Source organism: Calypte anna, chromosome 11 (genome assembly GCF_003957555.1).
Source record: "Calypte anna isolate BGI_N300 chromosome 11, bCalAnn1_v1.p, whole genome shotgun sequence".
NCBI lineage: Eukaryota > Metazoa > Chordata > Aves > Apodiformes > Trochilidae > Calypte > Calypte anna.
Window position 1 is genome coordinate 2168155 of NC_044257.1, and position 17143 is coordinate 2185297.

The window sequence follows — 17143 nt, forward strand, 5'->3', positions numbered from 1 at the left end:
GAGTGTTAGTGAAGGGTTGGGCTGGGAGAGGGAAGGGAAGGATTGCAGCAACCCTCATTTCACCCCATTCACAGCCTGGCAGAGTTTTGTCTTGGGTCCTTTGGTTGTGTGCCTGTCCCCTGAGTGCTCTCAAAGGGACAGGAGGCAATGGGTCACAAGTTATGGCAAGGGAAATGCCTGCTGAGTGTGAGAAGGAAAATGGTTACACACCACCACAGGATGCCCAGAGGGCCTGTGACATCTCCATCTTCAAGTCTGCCTGGGCAAGGCCCCGGTTTCTGGAGTTATTTATGCTCTGGGTGGGAGGATGACAAGGGAAGGTCCCAAGGTCCCTTCCAGTGGAGAGCTCTGTGTGGCTCCATGCCTGGCTTGCTTCCCACATTCCTCAGATGAGCAGGGCTGGCAGCATGGACGTGACTCCTCTCTTCCTCAGCTGCCACAAATAGCTCCTGCCTTTATCACAGGGCTGGTTAGAACACTTCAACCTGAACTATATTTGAAACACCAGAGTCTTATCATCTCTCAGATCCCTCTTTCAGATTTGCCAGCCCATTTTCCAGCTGGATGCTCCCTGCTTGGTGAGCAGGAGCAGGGGGAGCCTCCTTGGGGCAGCCCCACAGCTCCCAGTGCTGGAACTCAGGGAGATGCTTCCTTGGTCTCTTTCTGTTCGCTGTTCTTCTCTCTATGCTGGGGCAAGGTGCCTGTCTCCTGGGTTGCCCCTGACCACCCTCCCAGTTTTTTTGCCCTTTTTTCCCTGCCAGCAGCCCTATGGTTGGCTGGGATGGAGTGGCACAGAATCCTTCTGGTTGGAAAAGTCCTGCAAGGTCATGGAGTCCCCTCAGTCACCCAACTCTGCTGGGCCTGGTGCTCATGTCCCTCAGCACCACATCTCCAGGGCCCCTTCACCCTCTGGGTGAAGAAGTTTCTTTTAATATTCAATCTAAGCCTCCCCTGGAACAGCTTGAGCCCATTTACCTCTTGTCCTATTGCTGCTTCTTATGGAGTAGACACTGACCCCCACCTCTCTGCAGCCTTCCAGGGATTTGCAGGGAGCTCTTTCCTCAGCCTCCTTTCCCCATCCCCAGAGCCTTCTGCTCAACCCTGAGCTGGGGAGCACCAGGGCAGCCCAGAGAGTTCCTCCTTCTAGCAGAGGTGCCAGTCCCCAGCCAGCTCTGCTTCTTGCTCTGCTGACTTTGGTGTAAGCCCTTTCCCTTGTGCTGGGGCATGGTAACCCTCTGCCTGCTCTGGGACCAGAGCAAGGAGACCCCAAAGGGCAGGATGTGGAGGGTGGGGAGGTGTGAGTGGGTGTCCTGCTCCCAGCACTGTGTGACAATGCTCTGGGTGTCACCCTCTTGTCCTGTGGTGTCGGTCACAGCTTGCTGGGTCACGGGAGGAGGAAAGAGCACTTTGAGGAGAGCAGCCCAAGAGCTACTCTACCTTAGCCCATGTCATAGTTTATTTAAAATCTTTCTTTAGCTTTCATACCCAAGCACACCACATCCCAGACTTAAAAATAGCTTGGTTTCTCTCTGGCTGAAGCAGAAAAGGTCAGCTGTGGTGGCTCTTCAGCTGTCATTCCATTACTAACAAGTAATCTGCCCCTCTCCTCCTCGGGTGTGTTCCTCCTTCCCAACCTTCCCCTTCTCCTCAGCACCTGGGCACTGGGATGGCTGTGAAAAGCCTCTCACTCCTGAACTCTCGGGGGTTCCAGAACCTGACACAAGGGCTGTGGGTGCAGCACAGGGAGATTTGTGCTGTCTGAGCATCCTCTGGCAGGTTGTGCTGTGGATATCCTGTAATGTGTCCCACGAGTGGGATGTGGCCAAAGGGAAGGCTAAGGAGTATTCTGGGGCAGCTGAGGACCTCCACAGTCTGTATGTGCTGCCTGAGCCCTTATTTGTGTCTGATATGGCTGTAAATAATTAATTTCCTCCCTCTTTTTAGTTTTTCTATCCTTGTCTCCAAGAATCCAAAGCTAACACAGAGGTGGGGCTGTTCTGTTTGCAGGTGTGTCTGCTGTCCTGCAGACATTTAAACAAACCAACACCTAAATAACCCCCCCCAAGTAGGCTCAGTAAACAGTTCTCACTTTTGCATTTGCAAAGAGCCTTGCCCAAGCAAGTCTTGCTTGCTGAGCCACTGAGGCTTTCCAAAAAGCAGAGCTCCTCTCATCCTCAGTGGAGGTTTCACATTACCCCATGACATCTCATCTATTATTTTCTGTTATCATTCTGTTATTTGCTGTTGTCATTCTGCTGGACTCATGCAAAAGGGACTGATATCAAGAGCAGCTTTTTCAGTGTAAAGCAGGGTGTCAGATTGGAGTACCTGATTTGCAGATAGTTTGGTTTGGTTTTTGTTTTGTTTTCTTTCTTGTTCACCCGCTGCTATTTTTGAATAAAAGACAGGAATATGGACTAGTAAACTCTAGCAAAATCACCTTGAGCAACATGCTTCAAATCACAGAATAATGGGAACAAATTGTTTAAATGTTATTTAAGTGTTAAAAATGCTTAATTTAAATTGTAGAGCTTGCATAATTTTCATGAACTTTCTTTCTTCCTTGACTCTGAAGCTCTGGGATGATGAACTGGTAAGGAAATTATCATCTGCCATGAACTGGACTCTTTTCCTTCAGCTCTGGCCCTGTGAAGCTGTGTTCACTGCTTTGTACTGCCTGCCAGCTTCATTTTCTCAGCTGCTTGTTTAGGGATGGGTTTTACACTGTACCTGTGGTACAAGGCTGGCTCTCTGGTTCCACACTCCAGTTTCCATCCAGGGGATCCAATCTTCCCTCTTGGTTACCAGCTGGTTTGTACTGGTGCTCTCTGCATCCAGCCTGGCACATGGAGGTCTCTGCATGTGGCTCTCCCTGGCACTCTGGCTCTTTGTTACAGCTTTAAAGAGAAAGGATTCTTATTTCATAAATACATCCATCTAAACTTGGTGTTACTTTTTCTGCTGTGTCCTTTCTGCATTAAAAAAACCCCAAACCCAGTTCTGTGTAAATACTGCAGTTCTTTTTTCCCCTCCTCACATGGAATTCTTCCTATCAACTTCCTGATCAAAGCCTAAACCAGAGCCTGGAGGAACAGCCCAAGAGAAGGGGTACCTGGCAGCAGGGTGTTACCTCCCCAGCTGGGGGTTGTGCTGACACTGTTCCCCCTGTGATTTGGTGGAGAGGACAGGACCTGGAGCTGCTCTCTGGAGCTGCTGGAATGCAGGCTCAGGCTGCAGGGTGAAACCTGTGCTCATGGTATCACTTGCTTGCTTTCAGCTGCTGTTCTGTGAGGTATTTGCTGTGCCTCTCCTGTCTTTATTGTTTTCTAGGCTTTGTTCATGCCAGGAACAATGGCAGTGGGTCCATATTAACTCCATTCAGTCACTGAAACCTCTTTCACTTCCCTAATATACACAGGATCAAAATTTTCAGCTCTGAGCAGCTCACTTGGAATTGAGGTTTGTTAATCAGCAGGACAAACTCAACACATTTTTGATTTTTGTTCAGTTGGGTGCAATCAGAATAACTAATCAGAGAATTAATATTGCTTTGTGGTGTTCCCAGCAGAGGGAATGCACTGCTCCTGTTCCACTGGTGTGCTTCAGGTGGGCTTTGGTGGAGCTGACAGAGGGAACAAGCTGTCAGGAGTGAAAAATCTGGAGCTGGAGAACAAAACTTGTGGGATCCCTTAGTTTCAGGTTGGGTTTGGCCACAGTTTATATTGCAGGGCTTGGGGTCCTGTCTGATGTGGTGGGTGTGGTGCAGGTTATTCTGGCCAGATCCTCTGGTGATCTGAGCCTGCTGAGCCTCATATTATACCCTATATTTCTTAAATGGTGGTCAAGGCAAGAATGCATCTGCAGTGTGTATTTTCTCTCAGTATTCCAATTATTTTGCTAATCTACATCATCAGTCTTCTCCCTTCCTGAAAGGGAGCACAAAAGAGGAACAGCTCTGACCCTTCCCACAGCTCAGGTACTGCTTCAACATGATCCTAAAATTGGAAAGGACCTGGGAATCTGACACCTTGGTCCAGCAAAAGTAGCTTTTTATTCTTCCTCTGTATTTTTGTCATAAACAGCCTGAGAAGATGGGTTGTATTAGGAGAGAGGCTCCTGCTTCTTCTTTTTGTTCTGCTCACTCAGTTTCTCTTTGGCTTTTAGAGCTTCTCTGCCTTCCTAAGGACTGATGTGCAGTGGGCTCCTCCATGCCCCAGGTTGCTTGTAGTTGATTTTAATGAGCTCTTAAGAATTTTATTTTCTTGCCTTTATCAACTTCTTTTCAGGCTGGCATTATTTGTCCTTCCTGACCTCTGCCTGGGCAATGGGGGTTGTCCCTGGAGCCCATCAGTCCTGTTTCTGAAACAGTCACAGAACAGCCCAATATCCACCAATAAACCAGAACCACTTCCACTTCAGAGATTCCTTCTGTTCCATTCTGCAGTACCAGAATATCTATTGTTGGACTGCAAAGGCATAGCCAGTTGGGATCCAGTATTTTGTTTTTTCAGTGCTTTAAAACGAGGTGTCCCTTCCCCCACCAGGACTCTGACAATGTGGTTTCAGGTGGTGAATTGATAGAGGTTATCAGTCCTCCCCACTCCTTAAACCTGGCCTGAAGTCAGCTCAGAGAGGAGTGATAGTCCAGAGCCCTGCACAGAAATGCCCCAGTGTGGAGGGGAATTATTCATCTCTAACTCTGTCACCGAGCTGGGTTATTTTAGCCTTAACTCTGTGTGGTGAAAGAGTGGGGTGGCTGCTAGCTGGGAGGACAGGATGCCAAGCAGATAAGTGTGGTTATTAGAAAAAATTACAGGATGCAGTAAGCCTCTGAATCATGGACTCTCCTCTGGAGGAGGGGAACATCCCTGGTTCAACTTGAAGCTCAGCTGGGATGCTTTGTCTTGGCTGAGCCACCTAATAAAATGTCAATCCCAGGAATTTCTACCTCCTGTTACTGGTATTGTTAGCTCTACCAGCTGAGCAGGGAATGGAAGCTTTGCTGAAAGTCCTGGTGACAAAACAAATCATTTCAAGTGTTTGTTTTTAACTTTTTATCTTTGGTGCAGCTCAGACATGCAGCAAAGCATCCTTGAAGGAAAGGCTGCTGGCTCAGGGTGTTACCAGCACAGGACAGAGGGGTTCAAGGCTTGTGATGCACTGCTATACCCTGCTTTCCTGAGCCTTCTGATGGGCTGGATTTTGTCTGCCTTCAAGGTCAACTTCAGAGGGGTTGACCAGAGGGCAGAGGAGCAGCAGGGATTGTTTCACCATTCTGGTTGGATACCTTTCAACAGGTTAAGAAAGAAATAAAGGGGAACCATAATATCTTCCTTTTCACAACAGAGCCTTAATAAATGTGCTTTGTTGATTGCCAGAGCTAGCATCTGAGAGGAGTCTACTCTTGTTAAGTTTTTTGGAGAGAATCCTAGCTGTTTGGGTGAAGAAATGCCTCCTTCTTCTTCCTTGGAAGTTTCCTGCCCTGATCCAGCTCAGACCTGTGGTGCCTCTCTGTGCTGCACCTGGATTTACTTTGCAGGTAGCAGAGCCTCCCCAGTGCTGGGGCCTTTGCAGGCACTCAGGGGGTGATGTTTCTTGCTCCTAGGACTCCTTAAACTGAAGAACATAAAGCAGGGTCATACATGAGTTCTGCTGCTGTCTTCTCCTCTTTTCCACCCGATGGGTTCTTTGTTCCTGCACTGGAAAAGCCAAAGAGATGCAAGTGCTGGAATTCAGTGTGAGCAGCTTGTCAAAGGCTTGGTCTGTACTGAAGTTTTTCTGTTGGGTTTGTGGGGATTTTTGTGGGTTGCTCAACACAAAGTAGCTTCAGACTACCCAAAATAACCTTGCCTTACATTGACTTTTTGGCAGGCCTTCTGAGTATCATGTTTTTTTAATGAAGAAACATCTTTTGACTCCAAGAAGTGCTGGTCACCTGGCTGGATTCCCTTTCTAGGGACAACCCCAATGCAGCCATGGGTGTCTCATGGAACCCTTAGAGCAGCCTCTTTGCAAGATCCCTGGCTGTGCTCTTAGGTTACTCAGATGCTGTCATTCCTGTCAAATAGCTTCTTTTTTAGCTCTTTGGGTAGTTTCTGCCTAATGACAAGATAATGCTTCCAGGCTGAGCGACTGCATCTGAGACCCTTTGTATGTTTAAGAGTTCCATTTTGATTAAGAAGTGGAATAATCTGTTTGGCTCTTTCCATCTCTTTTCCAGGGAAAGCCTTTTATTGGCAGAAGCATAAAATATCTTAAAAAACCCCAAACAAATGAAGGATCCCCAAGCAAACAAACAAAAACCAACACTAAATATTAAGTTGCAACATGGAAAGTACCTGCAGTGCACAGTCCACCAGGCAGGTTCTCCTAGGAGCCAGAGGTGAATGCTGCCCCATGGCAAGACCCCAGTGCTGGAGCAGCAAACTGCTGGCATCTGGGGGAGGGAACCAAAAAGCTTTGGCTCCTGGAACTTAATTCCTGGTGCTGTGAATCCTAGAGGGTAAAACATGGGCAGTCCTGGTGGTTCTGCTCTGCAGAGGGGTGTGTGATGCCAGCATCTCCTGCCTGCTGCAGAACTCCTCCAGCCATCTGCTGGGGCCAAGCAGAGCCAGGATGGGGAGAAGAGAGGCAGAGGTGGTGCTGGAAATGGGGTAAATGCAGCTGACTGGGGCTGGTCACATTTTCAAAAGCAATTGGGATTGACTGGGCAGGGCTGAGGTGCAGGAGAAGGCTGGAAAAAATTGGTGCTATGGTAACTGGCTGCTGGTGGGTGGGCACAAAGCTTTCTGACAATCCCCAGCATGTGTCTCTGCCTTTATTTTTGTCTGTCTGCTCTGTTTGGGATTGAGCTACTGATGCAGCACTTCTGCAGCTTCTGCTGGGCTCTGTGAGGCAGTTCCAAGTGTTCAGTGTTCACTGCTGAGATGGTTTTAGGAGTCATGTTTGCCTGGCTGCAGCTCATATCTTGCATATGATGGGTTTAAATGTCTCATTATCCAAAACCCTGTTTTTTTTCTCCCCCTTTTTGAAAGTCAGTGTTAAAATTCCTCTGCATCCCTTTCTAAGAGGCTCTGAATCCCTCAGAAAAGGGACTCCAGGTGATGGATGCCCCATATGGAGTTGATAGGGTTCATACACACACAACTGAAGCCTCCAAACCCAGGGCTGGGGCAGGCAGCCTCTGAAGAGATTTATGCTGGATGATATAAAACATTACAATTTATTCATTTAGAGAAACAAGCAGCAGGTTGTGCCTGATGATGCCCACAAATGGTCTTTTAAACTTGTATACACAAAACTCTGGATCTCTGGAATCAGGGAAGTGAGAAGCAGTTCTGCAGCAGGAAGCTCAGAAAGCAGCTGCTGCTCTGGGTGTTGGGGGAATTAAAACCAATTTTATTTTTATTCCTCTCAGTTTTCAAGAGAATAAAGCAATTTTTTAACCTGTGGCTTTGTAGGTCAGCTCATTTCACCCATCTCTTCTGATAGTTAATTGATAATAAGATAAGCAAAGGAGTTATCTGAAACACCAGCAATCAAGTATGAGGCAATTCTACAGTCCTTATGGTCTTATTTTTAAAGTTTGTTTTAAGCTTTAAAAGGAGGTGTAAGCTGAAGAGCAAATCTGTGAACCAGGAGGGCCTGTGGTCATATTCTGGTTTTTTAATTTTTTTTTTTTTTCTGGTGACTCATTTCCATGGTGTTGTGCAGCTGGATTCAAGTGTAGCCTTAAAGTTAGAATTTCTGGATTTGTAGTATTTGCTTCATATAAAAGTGAAAGCTTCAAGCCCTCACTTAAAGCTGTGTAGTCTGGAGATGGGAAGATGCAATTGTCTGCTTCTTCTGCCCTGGGTTGTGTGTGTGGGATTTGCTGCAGGACAGGAAAGAGGGAGGGTGAATCTGCAGAGAAATTACCAAAGTTAAGCAGAATAAGCTGAAGTGGGAGATGACCTCTTGTGTTTGAGTTCAACAATTGTGGTGTTTTGTGGGATTTCCAACAGTTTGTCCCAGTGGTGCCACCCTTATGGTGGTGATGCCATGAGCCAGCAAGGGGTAGGGATGGGGAAGCCATGGAAATGCAGCTGAAGCTGTGCAGCCAGGGGGGTTGTGGGGGTCCTGGTTAAATTCTGGGGGTGCTCAAGTCAGCAGCAGCAGAGGAAGAGGCCAGCAGGCTCCAGCAGGGAGGAAGGATGGAGCAGTCCTGGGGTTCCTGTGCTGTGAGATGCTGAGGAAGCTGAACCCATCCCAGGACAAAGCTTCACTGGAGGGGACAGAGAGGCCACAGCTCTGTCATGCTTCACCTTGGGCTCAGGCAGAAGGGTCAGGGAGTAAGGAGCATTCCCTGTGCCCGGGGGCATATTCTGCTCACTGAACACAACTGGGCAGGGGCCAGGACATCCAGGGTTGGCCTTGCTGGTGGGAGCAGGGGAAGGTGGTAGGGATGGCTGCCAGAGTCACTGAGTGCTCTTCTGGCCTGCCAGGATCAGGACCAAGCACTATGGAATGATTGCTCCAGGTTTAATGGTGCCTTTTTCTGCTTCAGTCCCTGAGGCTCCAGCAGTTGGCAGAGGTGCTGGCTCTGGAGTGGGGTCTGGAGTGGGGTTCTGGCTCTGCCCTGTGATCCCAGGTGCTGGCACAGGAAGCTGGGAAGGCATCAAACAGTGACCCCCCCCCCATCCAGCAGAGAAGACTCCAGCAGCAGAGGGTTCCAGGCTCAGCAGGAATAAGAGATTTGAAATGTTAATATTTTACCTGCCAGTGAACCAAGAGGGTGGTGAGGAGGAGCTGGAGCTCTCCATACAGAGAGAGGGACAAATCTTCTGCTTGTGCCTGGTATAAACATATCTGTAAATTCCATTTATTCTTTGTAGGTGTCTGTATGTCACACAACCACATGAGGCTAAATTTTAGATGCCATAAATGACTGCTTTGGAGAGGCCACTTGAGAACCTCATGAGAAAGGATGTAACTTCTGAGTCATGCTCTGAGCAGTGCAGAAAATGTTTCCCAAAAATGTGTGCTTAAAAGTTGCTCTGCAGCATCGACCATTCTTTGAGAAGCACTATACAGGAGCTGCCATTTCAGTGGTTATTAAAACAAGACAGAAAAAAACCTTATATAAATTGAAGAAGCTGGTTTAAAAAGAGTTAATAAAAAGTCTTAGGTATGGAGTACCATTTCAGGTGGTATGGAGTCTGTTTAAGGAGACACACATCAGACTGGAGATTCAGTGTAAATGTGTATCAACTACTGGAGAGACTCAAAATGGCTTCACAGTTGACATAAAAAGACACAAGGTGAGAGGGGATAGGGATACAGCCTCCAAAAACTGGAATTTGATTATATGAAAGGGAAAGAACAACTTTTAAGTTTAAAGAAACCAGTAAGGTTGCCCAAACTGACTTGAGGGCCATCTGGCTCAAGGTCTGAAGTGTCAAAGGAGTTTTTTTCCCCTCTCCAAACATCAGAGATGGAATCTGGAGAGTCTGTAAAGCCAAGAGATGATTCAGTGGAACTTAATAACTTATGAAGAGCTCTGAAAAAGCAGCAATGTTTAGAGGATCCCAAGGGCCAGTGGTTGCTGTTGAAGGAGGAGCTGGCTCAAGTTGAAGAAGAGTTGATATGACAATCATGTCATTTGCCAATAAAACAAACAAATGCAGGTCTTTGGTTTTAGATGAGTGTCTGGCTCTGATTGAAGAGTTAATCCAACACTGTTATTTATCCATAAAACACAGGAAGGATTATTGGAGGTTACCTGGTCTTCATTCCAGAGTTCTAAAGAATGAAACAGCTGAGTCATTAAGTGTGGTGTGTGATGTTTAAAAAGTCTTGATTACATGGGAGAAAAGAAGTTTTGGGTTGGTTGATTGTTTTTTTTTCTGAAGATGTCCAAAGCAATGAGATCTCTTAGGGCTCTTAAAGTCCCTTGTGTCCCCAAGTTCTTCTCATCAGAGCAGAACCTTCCTTGTTGCTTTTCCTTGTGGCCAGGTGCCAGGTCTGTTTTATCTGGGAGGTTAGGGCTGTTCTTTAGGTCAGAACCAGCCTTTCCTGGGTCACCTGTGTGAGCAGGCAGGGAGGTGGGTTCAGCTGGGATGGGCAGAGGTGGCTGTGTGTGGCTCAGGAAGGTGTCAGCACCCTGCTTTGGGCACTGCTTGGCCAGGAGTTTGCTGCCTGTGGTTGGACCTGTCCTGAGTCCAGGCACTGCTGAGTAGTTCAGGGTGGCAAAGGGCTCTGCTGGTTCATCCCCAAGCCCAAAGGTCCAGCAGGGTCCTCAGGACAATGTGCAGTCAAGTTTTTGTCTGTCTCTAAGGGTGCTGATTCAGTCACTTTTCTGGGCTCCAGTGTGCAATGACACATGGCTGAAATAGTTTTAGTAATGGCTAAGTGGAATTTGCTTGGTTACAACTTTGATCCTCCCTTCATCCTCTGTTCTTAAGACTGAACAACATTTCCCTCAGCCTCTCCTTGTCCATCATGACTTGAACCCCCTGACTGTCCTGTGGCTGTTGTTGTGCTCACTCCAGTGTGTTCTCTTCCCCAAACTGAACAGATCCTCAGAGGGTCAGATCCCTGCTGGCTGCATCCCCCCCCGGATGTGGGTGATGGGAGCAGCTCTGTTTCCCATCCTGCTGAGTCAGGTTGGTCTTTCTACCCCTCTCCTTTCTTTCCCCCTTTCTTTTTATTGCCTTTCCTGAGTCTCCTTTCAGGTCACAGGTATTTGTTCTGAGCCTATAATGTGACATTTTTCCCTCATCTCTGGCTTCCTGGAGGCACTCTGCTTATCTCTTACATTTTACATCAGTTACCAGCCCACCAGCTGACTTTGCTTTTGTACCAAGATCATTTCTTTCAGTTCTTCTGATGAAGGACCTGAGCACTGCTGGAGCACAGATGTTTTGTTCATTTCTTTATATGTGGCTCTAAAAATCTTCCCATGTCCTTTCCTGGCAGTTGTTGGGTGCTGGAGAGCTGCTGGGTGTGGGTGCTGAGCAGGGTGGGTTTCTGTGAAGTGCAGGAGGTGAGCAGAATGCCTGCTGGGCTCTGGCCCTCTGCTCAGCTGGGTTTAAAGGGGTCCTGGACCAAGGGGAGCATCCTCTTCCCTCTGGGCTCAGGGTAAGAAAGGTTCTGGCAGCTCTGCCATTCCTTCTCAGATGGAACAGGTTTTTGCTGTTTATTATTAGAAGCAGACAGCCTGGAGAGTTGGTTCTTTCATCCTTAGAGTCCTCTGCAGCTTTAGGTTTTGGGATGAATGCCCAGAAGTCTGCCTTGTCCCTGCCCTGTTCAGGGACCTTTTGAAGCAATGTTGGTTGTTACCATTGAGCTTTCTACTTCAGGACCCACTGCAGACTCTGCAGGGCTCAATTTGGTCTGATCCCTCCCCATTCCAGCCTTTTGTTCCATCCTGCCTGGCTGCTCCCTGGCAGCAGGAACCTTTGGGATGCCTTTGGTTGTTCTTTGGCAGCCTTTGCCTCTCCTCCCTGAGTGCTGCCCAAAGGATCCCGATTTGTGCTGGATCTGGGGGGGAAGCTGATGGATGTCCTTGGGGTCCTTCCCCTGGAGGATTATCTCCAGGCTGGGGGCAGGCAGATCTGAAAGCTGAGTGCTGCTGGCTGCAGGAAAAGGTCATTTCAGCTGCAAAGTGCCCTCAGGGGTTTGCATCCCTGCATCCAGTGTGCCCATGCTGTGTCCCACTGCCCTGTCTCAGCAAGCAGAGCACCTCAAGCTCTCCTTTTTTTGTAGGCTTTAAGCATTTCTGCAGAGAATAGCAGATTGGCTGCATCATCTTATATATCCTAGATATTTTGGAAACCCTCACAAATCTCTTTTTATCCTTCTAAATGAGAAATAGGAAATCCAGCCAAATGTCCTGGCATCTGTCCTCTGGGACTGGAGGAGTTTCTGAGATAAACTTGTTTGCCCTCAATGCCATCAGGAGGCTCAGATCTGCTGCTGCAAAGGTCTCTTTGGGGGATTCTTCCCAGTTCAGTGGTTTCCTTACTCCTCAATTTATCAAATACTAACACTGTCCTGCTGCCTACATAATTTCCTTTTACATAATAAAGTAAATAAAAAGCCAAGCCTTTCCTTGGCTGTGGCTGTCCTGTGTGTCAGCAGGGACCTCAAAGCCCCCAGCAGCCCCAGTCTGAGCTGGGTGGGGGGAACTCAGCAGCCCAGCAGAAGGTTCCCCATCTCCTCCTCATGCATGACCATGCCCAGTGGTTTGGTTCCAGTGCTGGGCAGGGGGGTTTGGGACCCCAAGAGAACGGCAGCATGACAAGGCTGGTAGACACCAAGCACACAGATGCTCACCCATGAGGTGGTAGTTGTGGTCATTCTGGGGCTGAAGGCCTCGGAGAGAGCAGCAAAGGTTTGGATATAAAGCTTGTAATAATCCATAGGAGGCTGGAAGGCAGGAATCCAAACTGCTTCTGCCTGCCTCTGCACCAGCCCCTGCTTTGCCCAGGGTCAGGAAGAGGTGAGGAGGAACAGGTCTGGGATGTTGCTGAGGAACTGGTCTGTGAAGCAGAGGTTTGGATCCTCTGGAACCCAAGATACTTCTGGAATACAGTGTGTGTTTTCTAAAGAAAGGACTGGCTTCCTGCAAGGCACTGCTTCCAAGTGTTTGAAATCTGGGATGTTACAATACCAAGATGTGAAGTGTACAAGAAAGACAGAGTTGGCCACAACTGTGCAGATGTGATGCTATTTAGTAAAGAGATTATAAATTCAAGTTTGATATGTCATAGAGCTCTGGGAATTACAATTCCTGTCTAATCAACTAAAAAACTAAAAATCAGTTATTTCCATTCCCATCCTGCTTCACTGGGGTGGCACTGGTGACTGAGACACAGAGAAGTCAAGGAGAACAAAGTTGCTGCAGGAGACCTGACTGTGGGATCCCATTCTGAACTGTTTTGAGGTGGGATTAATGGTGCTGTGAAGGAATAGCAGGGTGCTGGCTGCAACCTCTGCATTTATCCAGGAATGTTCATTTTGAAGCACAGTAACCTAAAGCTTGTTAAAGCCAAACTGAGCAGGGCAGCTGTTTCTGTGGCTCCAGGAGGTATTAAAAGAATTCCAGACCATGGAAATTAACAGAAATGGAATAAAATGTGGTAGGTGCATAGATGTTGCAGTGAGGAAGAGGAGCCTGTGTGAAGGCTGTGCCTTGCAGTCCTGCTGGATGCAGGTGTAGGCAAGGATGGGGCTGCCTGGGTTTGCAGAAGCCACATCCAGTCTCCAAAATTCCTGAGGAAGGTAAAGTGAGATCAAGTGAAGGAGTTGGTGTGGTTGGATGGTGGGTTAGGATGTTCCTCAACACCTGGCAGGGCCCCTACCTCCTGCAGCTGAGGTGGTCACTGGGAGTTGCTCCAGGGATATGTCCCAAACCTCTGATATTCACTACATTAATAAATTATTTGATAGTGAAATGAATGTAAGGCTTTTCTGGTGATGATACAAAGCTAATGAAAGGTGTAAAATCAAGAGCTGTAGGATGGTACTGCATCCACCCAGGGTGTGGGTGATGGACAAGGAAGGTGAAAGATGCAGCTCAGGCTGGCTGGATGTAAAACAGTTGTGATGGGGTGGGAATAAACAATCCAAACCTGGCATGGGAATTGCCTCCAGCTGCCTCTTCTGTGCAGGTACAAGTTCCTCGTGTCACAGATCCAGGGAAAAATCAGCTTGGTTCTCAGCTGCAATCAAAAGATAAATGGAATAATAGAGAGCAGGAGGGGGAGCACCAGAAGGCAAAAGGGGGAACATCACTGAGCTGGTGTCTGGGATCATCACCAGGGGTTTGTGTGGGGAATGGAGCAGTTCTGGCTTCCCCTGGTGCTCAAGGAAGGTGCAGGGAGGATTTAGAGGCACAGATTCACTGCCACGTGGGGACCAACTGAGTCCACTGCCAGTTCCCAGCCACTGGGGAGTGGGTGTCCATGAGGGCTGGAAAATCCTGGGGGAAGTTCACAGGGAAATGCTCCTCCTTGCTTCACGTTCCAAACCCACGGGTACAGCCTGGGGCAGAAAGAGAATGGGGGAGCTGGAGGTGCCTGCTCACAGAGGTTCAGAAACATCCAGCTGGATGGAGGAAAACCTGCTGGGCTGGGAAGTACAGACAGAGCACCTTTTGCTTCTAAAACTCTGTAAAATGGGTGTCAGGCAGAAGTACAACAGTTTGCTCTGGCCCAGGTACCCACCTCCCACCATCCTGCTGCCATCTCAGGGGCCAGATGGATGTTTGTTCTCATATTCTATCTCTGCCCTTACCTGGTGTTTAACTCTCTTGTTAATCACCTATATCAATAGATTTTTTTCTGATAATGTGAAAAAAATCCACACCACACTTAATTCATGATTGTTTTCCAGTCCTTTTCCTACCCCCAGTGAGGAGCTGCAGAACAGCTGCAGCTGCATCCCAGAAAGCTGCCAGTCACTAAAACAGATGGACTTTTGATCTTGGATTCAAGAAAATACTAAAAAAGGGTTGGAAAATCTGTCGTGATGTCAGCATTCTTACCTTAAATAATGTGTGGCTCGGTTGGGTTGTGGGGTTTTTTTGTTTGTTTGTTTTTCTTGATTTCTGCTGGAGGGAACCTTGTGGCTTGGCCATTCCCTGTCTGACTGCTGTTTTGTTTGGGTTTTTTTGAAGGTACATGGGAATAGGACTTTCTGCTCAAGGGGTCAACATGAACAGGCTTCCAGGTAAGTCACTGATAAGATTTGGTTTAGCTTTAAGTTGAAATAAAGATTTTGATTTATATATATAAATTAGTGTATGTGTTTCTGTGTATAAAATGTCATCATACCTGAGTGTCTGACCTCTGAGGGTTCCAAACTCTTGAGTGTTGTCCTGAGCTAAGTTACTGGTGTTGGTAACTAGGCTAGGATGATTTTGCAAATAATAGAAATTAATATTAGACTAATGAGTAATGGGGAAGATGATGAGCTTGCAGACATGCAAGCTCTTCTTGACATCTGAAAAATAAGTAGCAAAAGAATGAATAATATAAATCTTTGTTATATTATTAATATAATATTAATTATATTAATAATATAAATCTCACCCACTTGACAAACTCACCTGAAAGAATCCAAACATTACAGGAAAATCAGCCCATCCTTGTCTTCTCTCTTCTTCTCTCTTCACTGGGAAAAACTAGAAAAATGTGGTAGTCATACATCCAGTTAATATTGTGGCTTTCTTTGCTTGAAATGTTGGTTTTAGCTTAGCCTCTGGGTTGGTTATGAAGCTTCTTTTTAAAAAAACCAGAAATAATCAGTATCTTATTTTATACTTTTTAGTTAATACCTTGGATATTGCTGACTTCTGAATTTGAACTCTGTTGTTAACTTCTAGATTTGAACCAACATGGTGACTTCTGAGCAGGAATTCTTCCAGCTGGGTTAGGAAATAGAAGTTTTGTGTGGCTGGGAGAAAGAAAATGTTCTTCAAGTGCTGAATGAGTTACAGCTGGTTCCCAGTGGTGGGGTTTTTTTGGTTTTTTTTTTTGTCTTGAGAGTGGTTTATTGCTGGTGGAGTTGTTTTGAAGCTGAAATGTGTGGTCATCCCTTACAGACACATCTTGGGATCTCCAGAGAAGGATGTTTTCTGCTATTTTGTGAATGTTGTAACAGAAAGAAGAGGTTCCTTAGGGGTTGCCCCAAGGCCTTTGTGAATTCGTGTCTCAGGGATGATTTCCTTTCATCTTCACTGGTAATTAGCATCTTCAAAGTGTGGAACCCTTATAACCCCAAATTAAAATGCTACAGCATCTGAGCAAAATCTCTGACAATTCTAGCAGAAAAATGTGATTCTGTCGTTAGAAATTTCTGCAGTCTGTATTTCTGTAGTTCTGTTTCTGTAGTTCTGCAGAGACTGAAGACAGAGGCTCAGCAAGGAGAGGGAAGGGAGACAAAGCCAGGCAGGCTGCTTGGGTGGTGTCAGAGGGCAGTCAGCTTTCTGCTGCTTGTTCTTTTTATTGTAAATCTGCTGCTGGATTTTGCAGTGGAGCAGCTGCCTTCTCCTCCTGGAGAGAGGGATGGGCATCTTACAGAATGCATGAGGAAGCATTTGGGACCTTGTGCTCTGCTAAAGGAGAAATTTGGAACTGTAGACTAATAACATTAGATAACAAGTTTAATTAAAATTTCACCATTGAAACAATAAGTATTGTTGGTTTAGTGACAAATGTTGGTGCAGTGTGGGGGCCAGTCATAAATCCCAGCCAGAGGTCACTGGTGCAGGCAGACTTTGCCTGTTTCAGGTACCACTTTGGTGATGTTTGGTCAACCTTGAGAGTCTTCTTTTGGCCCCTGTCAGAGGCAAATCCCAGGCACATCCTTCCTTGCATCTGTTTTTCTCTGGTAATTTCAGACCTGCTGCCAGACCTTGTGGAACCCCCAACTTTGGAGATATTTAGGACCTGGTGAGCCATGGCCTTGACCAACCTGATTTAGTTAGACCTCCTTTGAGCAGAGGTTGGACTAGGTAACTTCTGGAGGCCTCTTCCCTCCTTAGTAATTCTACACTTCTATGATAATTCTGCTTTTGGGAGAATGGTTTCAGTGTCACCCATGTTTTAAAGAATTAGCAACTTACTGCACACTGCATTTGGTACTAATTCCTTGGAGAAGCAGAGCATATGCACATGGGAGGGGAATTAAGGTTTTATCCAGTCAGAACTGGACCAGGGAAGGGGGAAGGCAGGACACTGCCAGTTTTCTCAAGTCATATTTGGTTGCTTTGGTAGGAAATGTCTAGATCCAGATGTTCTGGTGGCAATAGGTGTAGAAGTCTCTGGATTTGTCCCTCCCAACCCAGTGGGAACTCTTCCTATACAAGATGCACCCTGAGTCCTGTCCCATCACCTCTGCCCAGGGCTCTTGGAGTGCTTGGCTGCTTGGAAGAGGAGTTGTTTGGAAAGATGGTTGGGACTGTCCTGTGGGCTGCTGACTGGATTATGCTGAACTTGGGATTCTCCTGAGGTTCTAACACAGCTATATGTGTGTGTATATATGTATATATATATGTATATATATGCATATGCAAAACCAGAGCTGAATACTGACCTGAGCTGGGATGTACTGAATGCCATGTGTGCTGCCCTGAAACTGAACAGCCAGCATTTTTTTT

General features: G+C 46.9%; 1 protein-coding gene across 2 annotated transcripts in view; it reads left to right on the forward strand.

Moving 5' to 3' along the window:
* The window catches only part of RANBP10 (RAN binding protein 10), a 71513-nt gene that overhangs the window by 5092 nt on the left and 49278 nt on the right, over positions 1-17143 (forward strand). For both annotated transcript variants that reach the window (XM_030457797.1, XM_030457798.1), the window contains one exon: positions 14660-14712. In XM_030457797.1, the coding sequence (XP_030313657.1) occupies positions 14660-14712 (53 nt within the window). The remainder of the gene's footprint in view (positions 1-14659; positions 14713-17143) is intronic.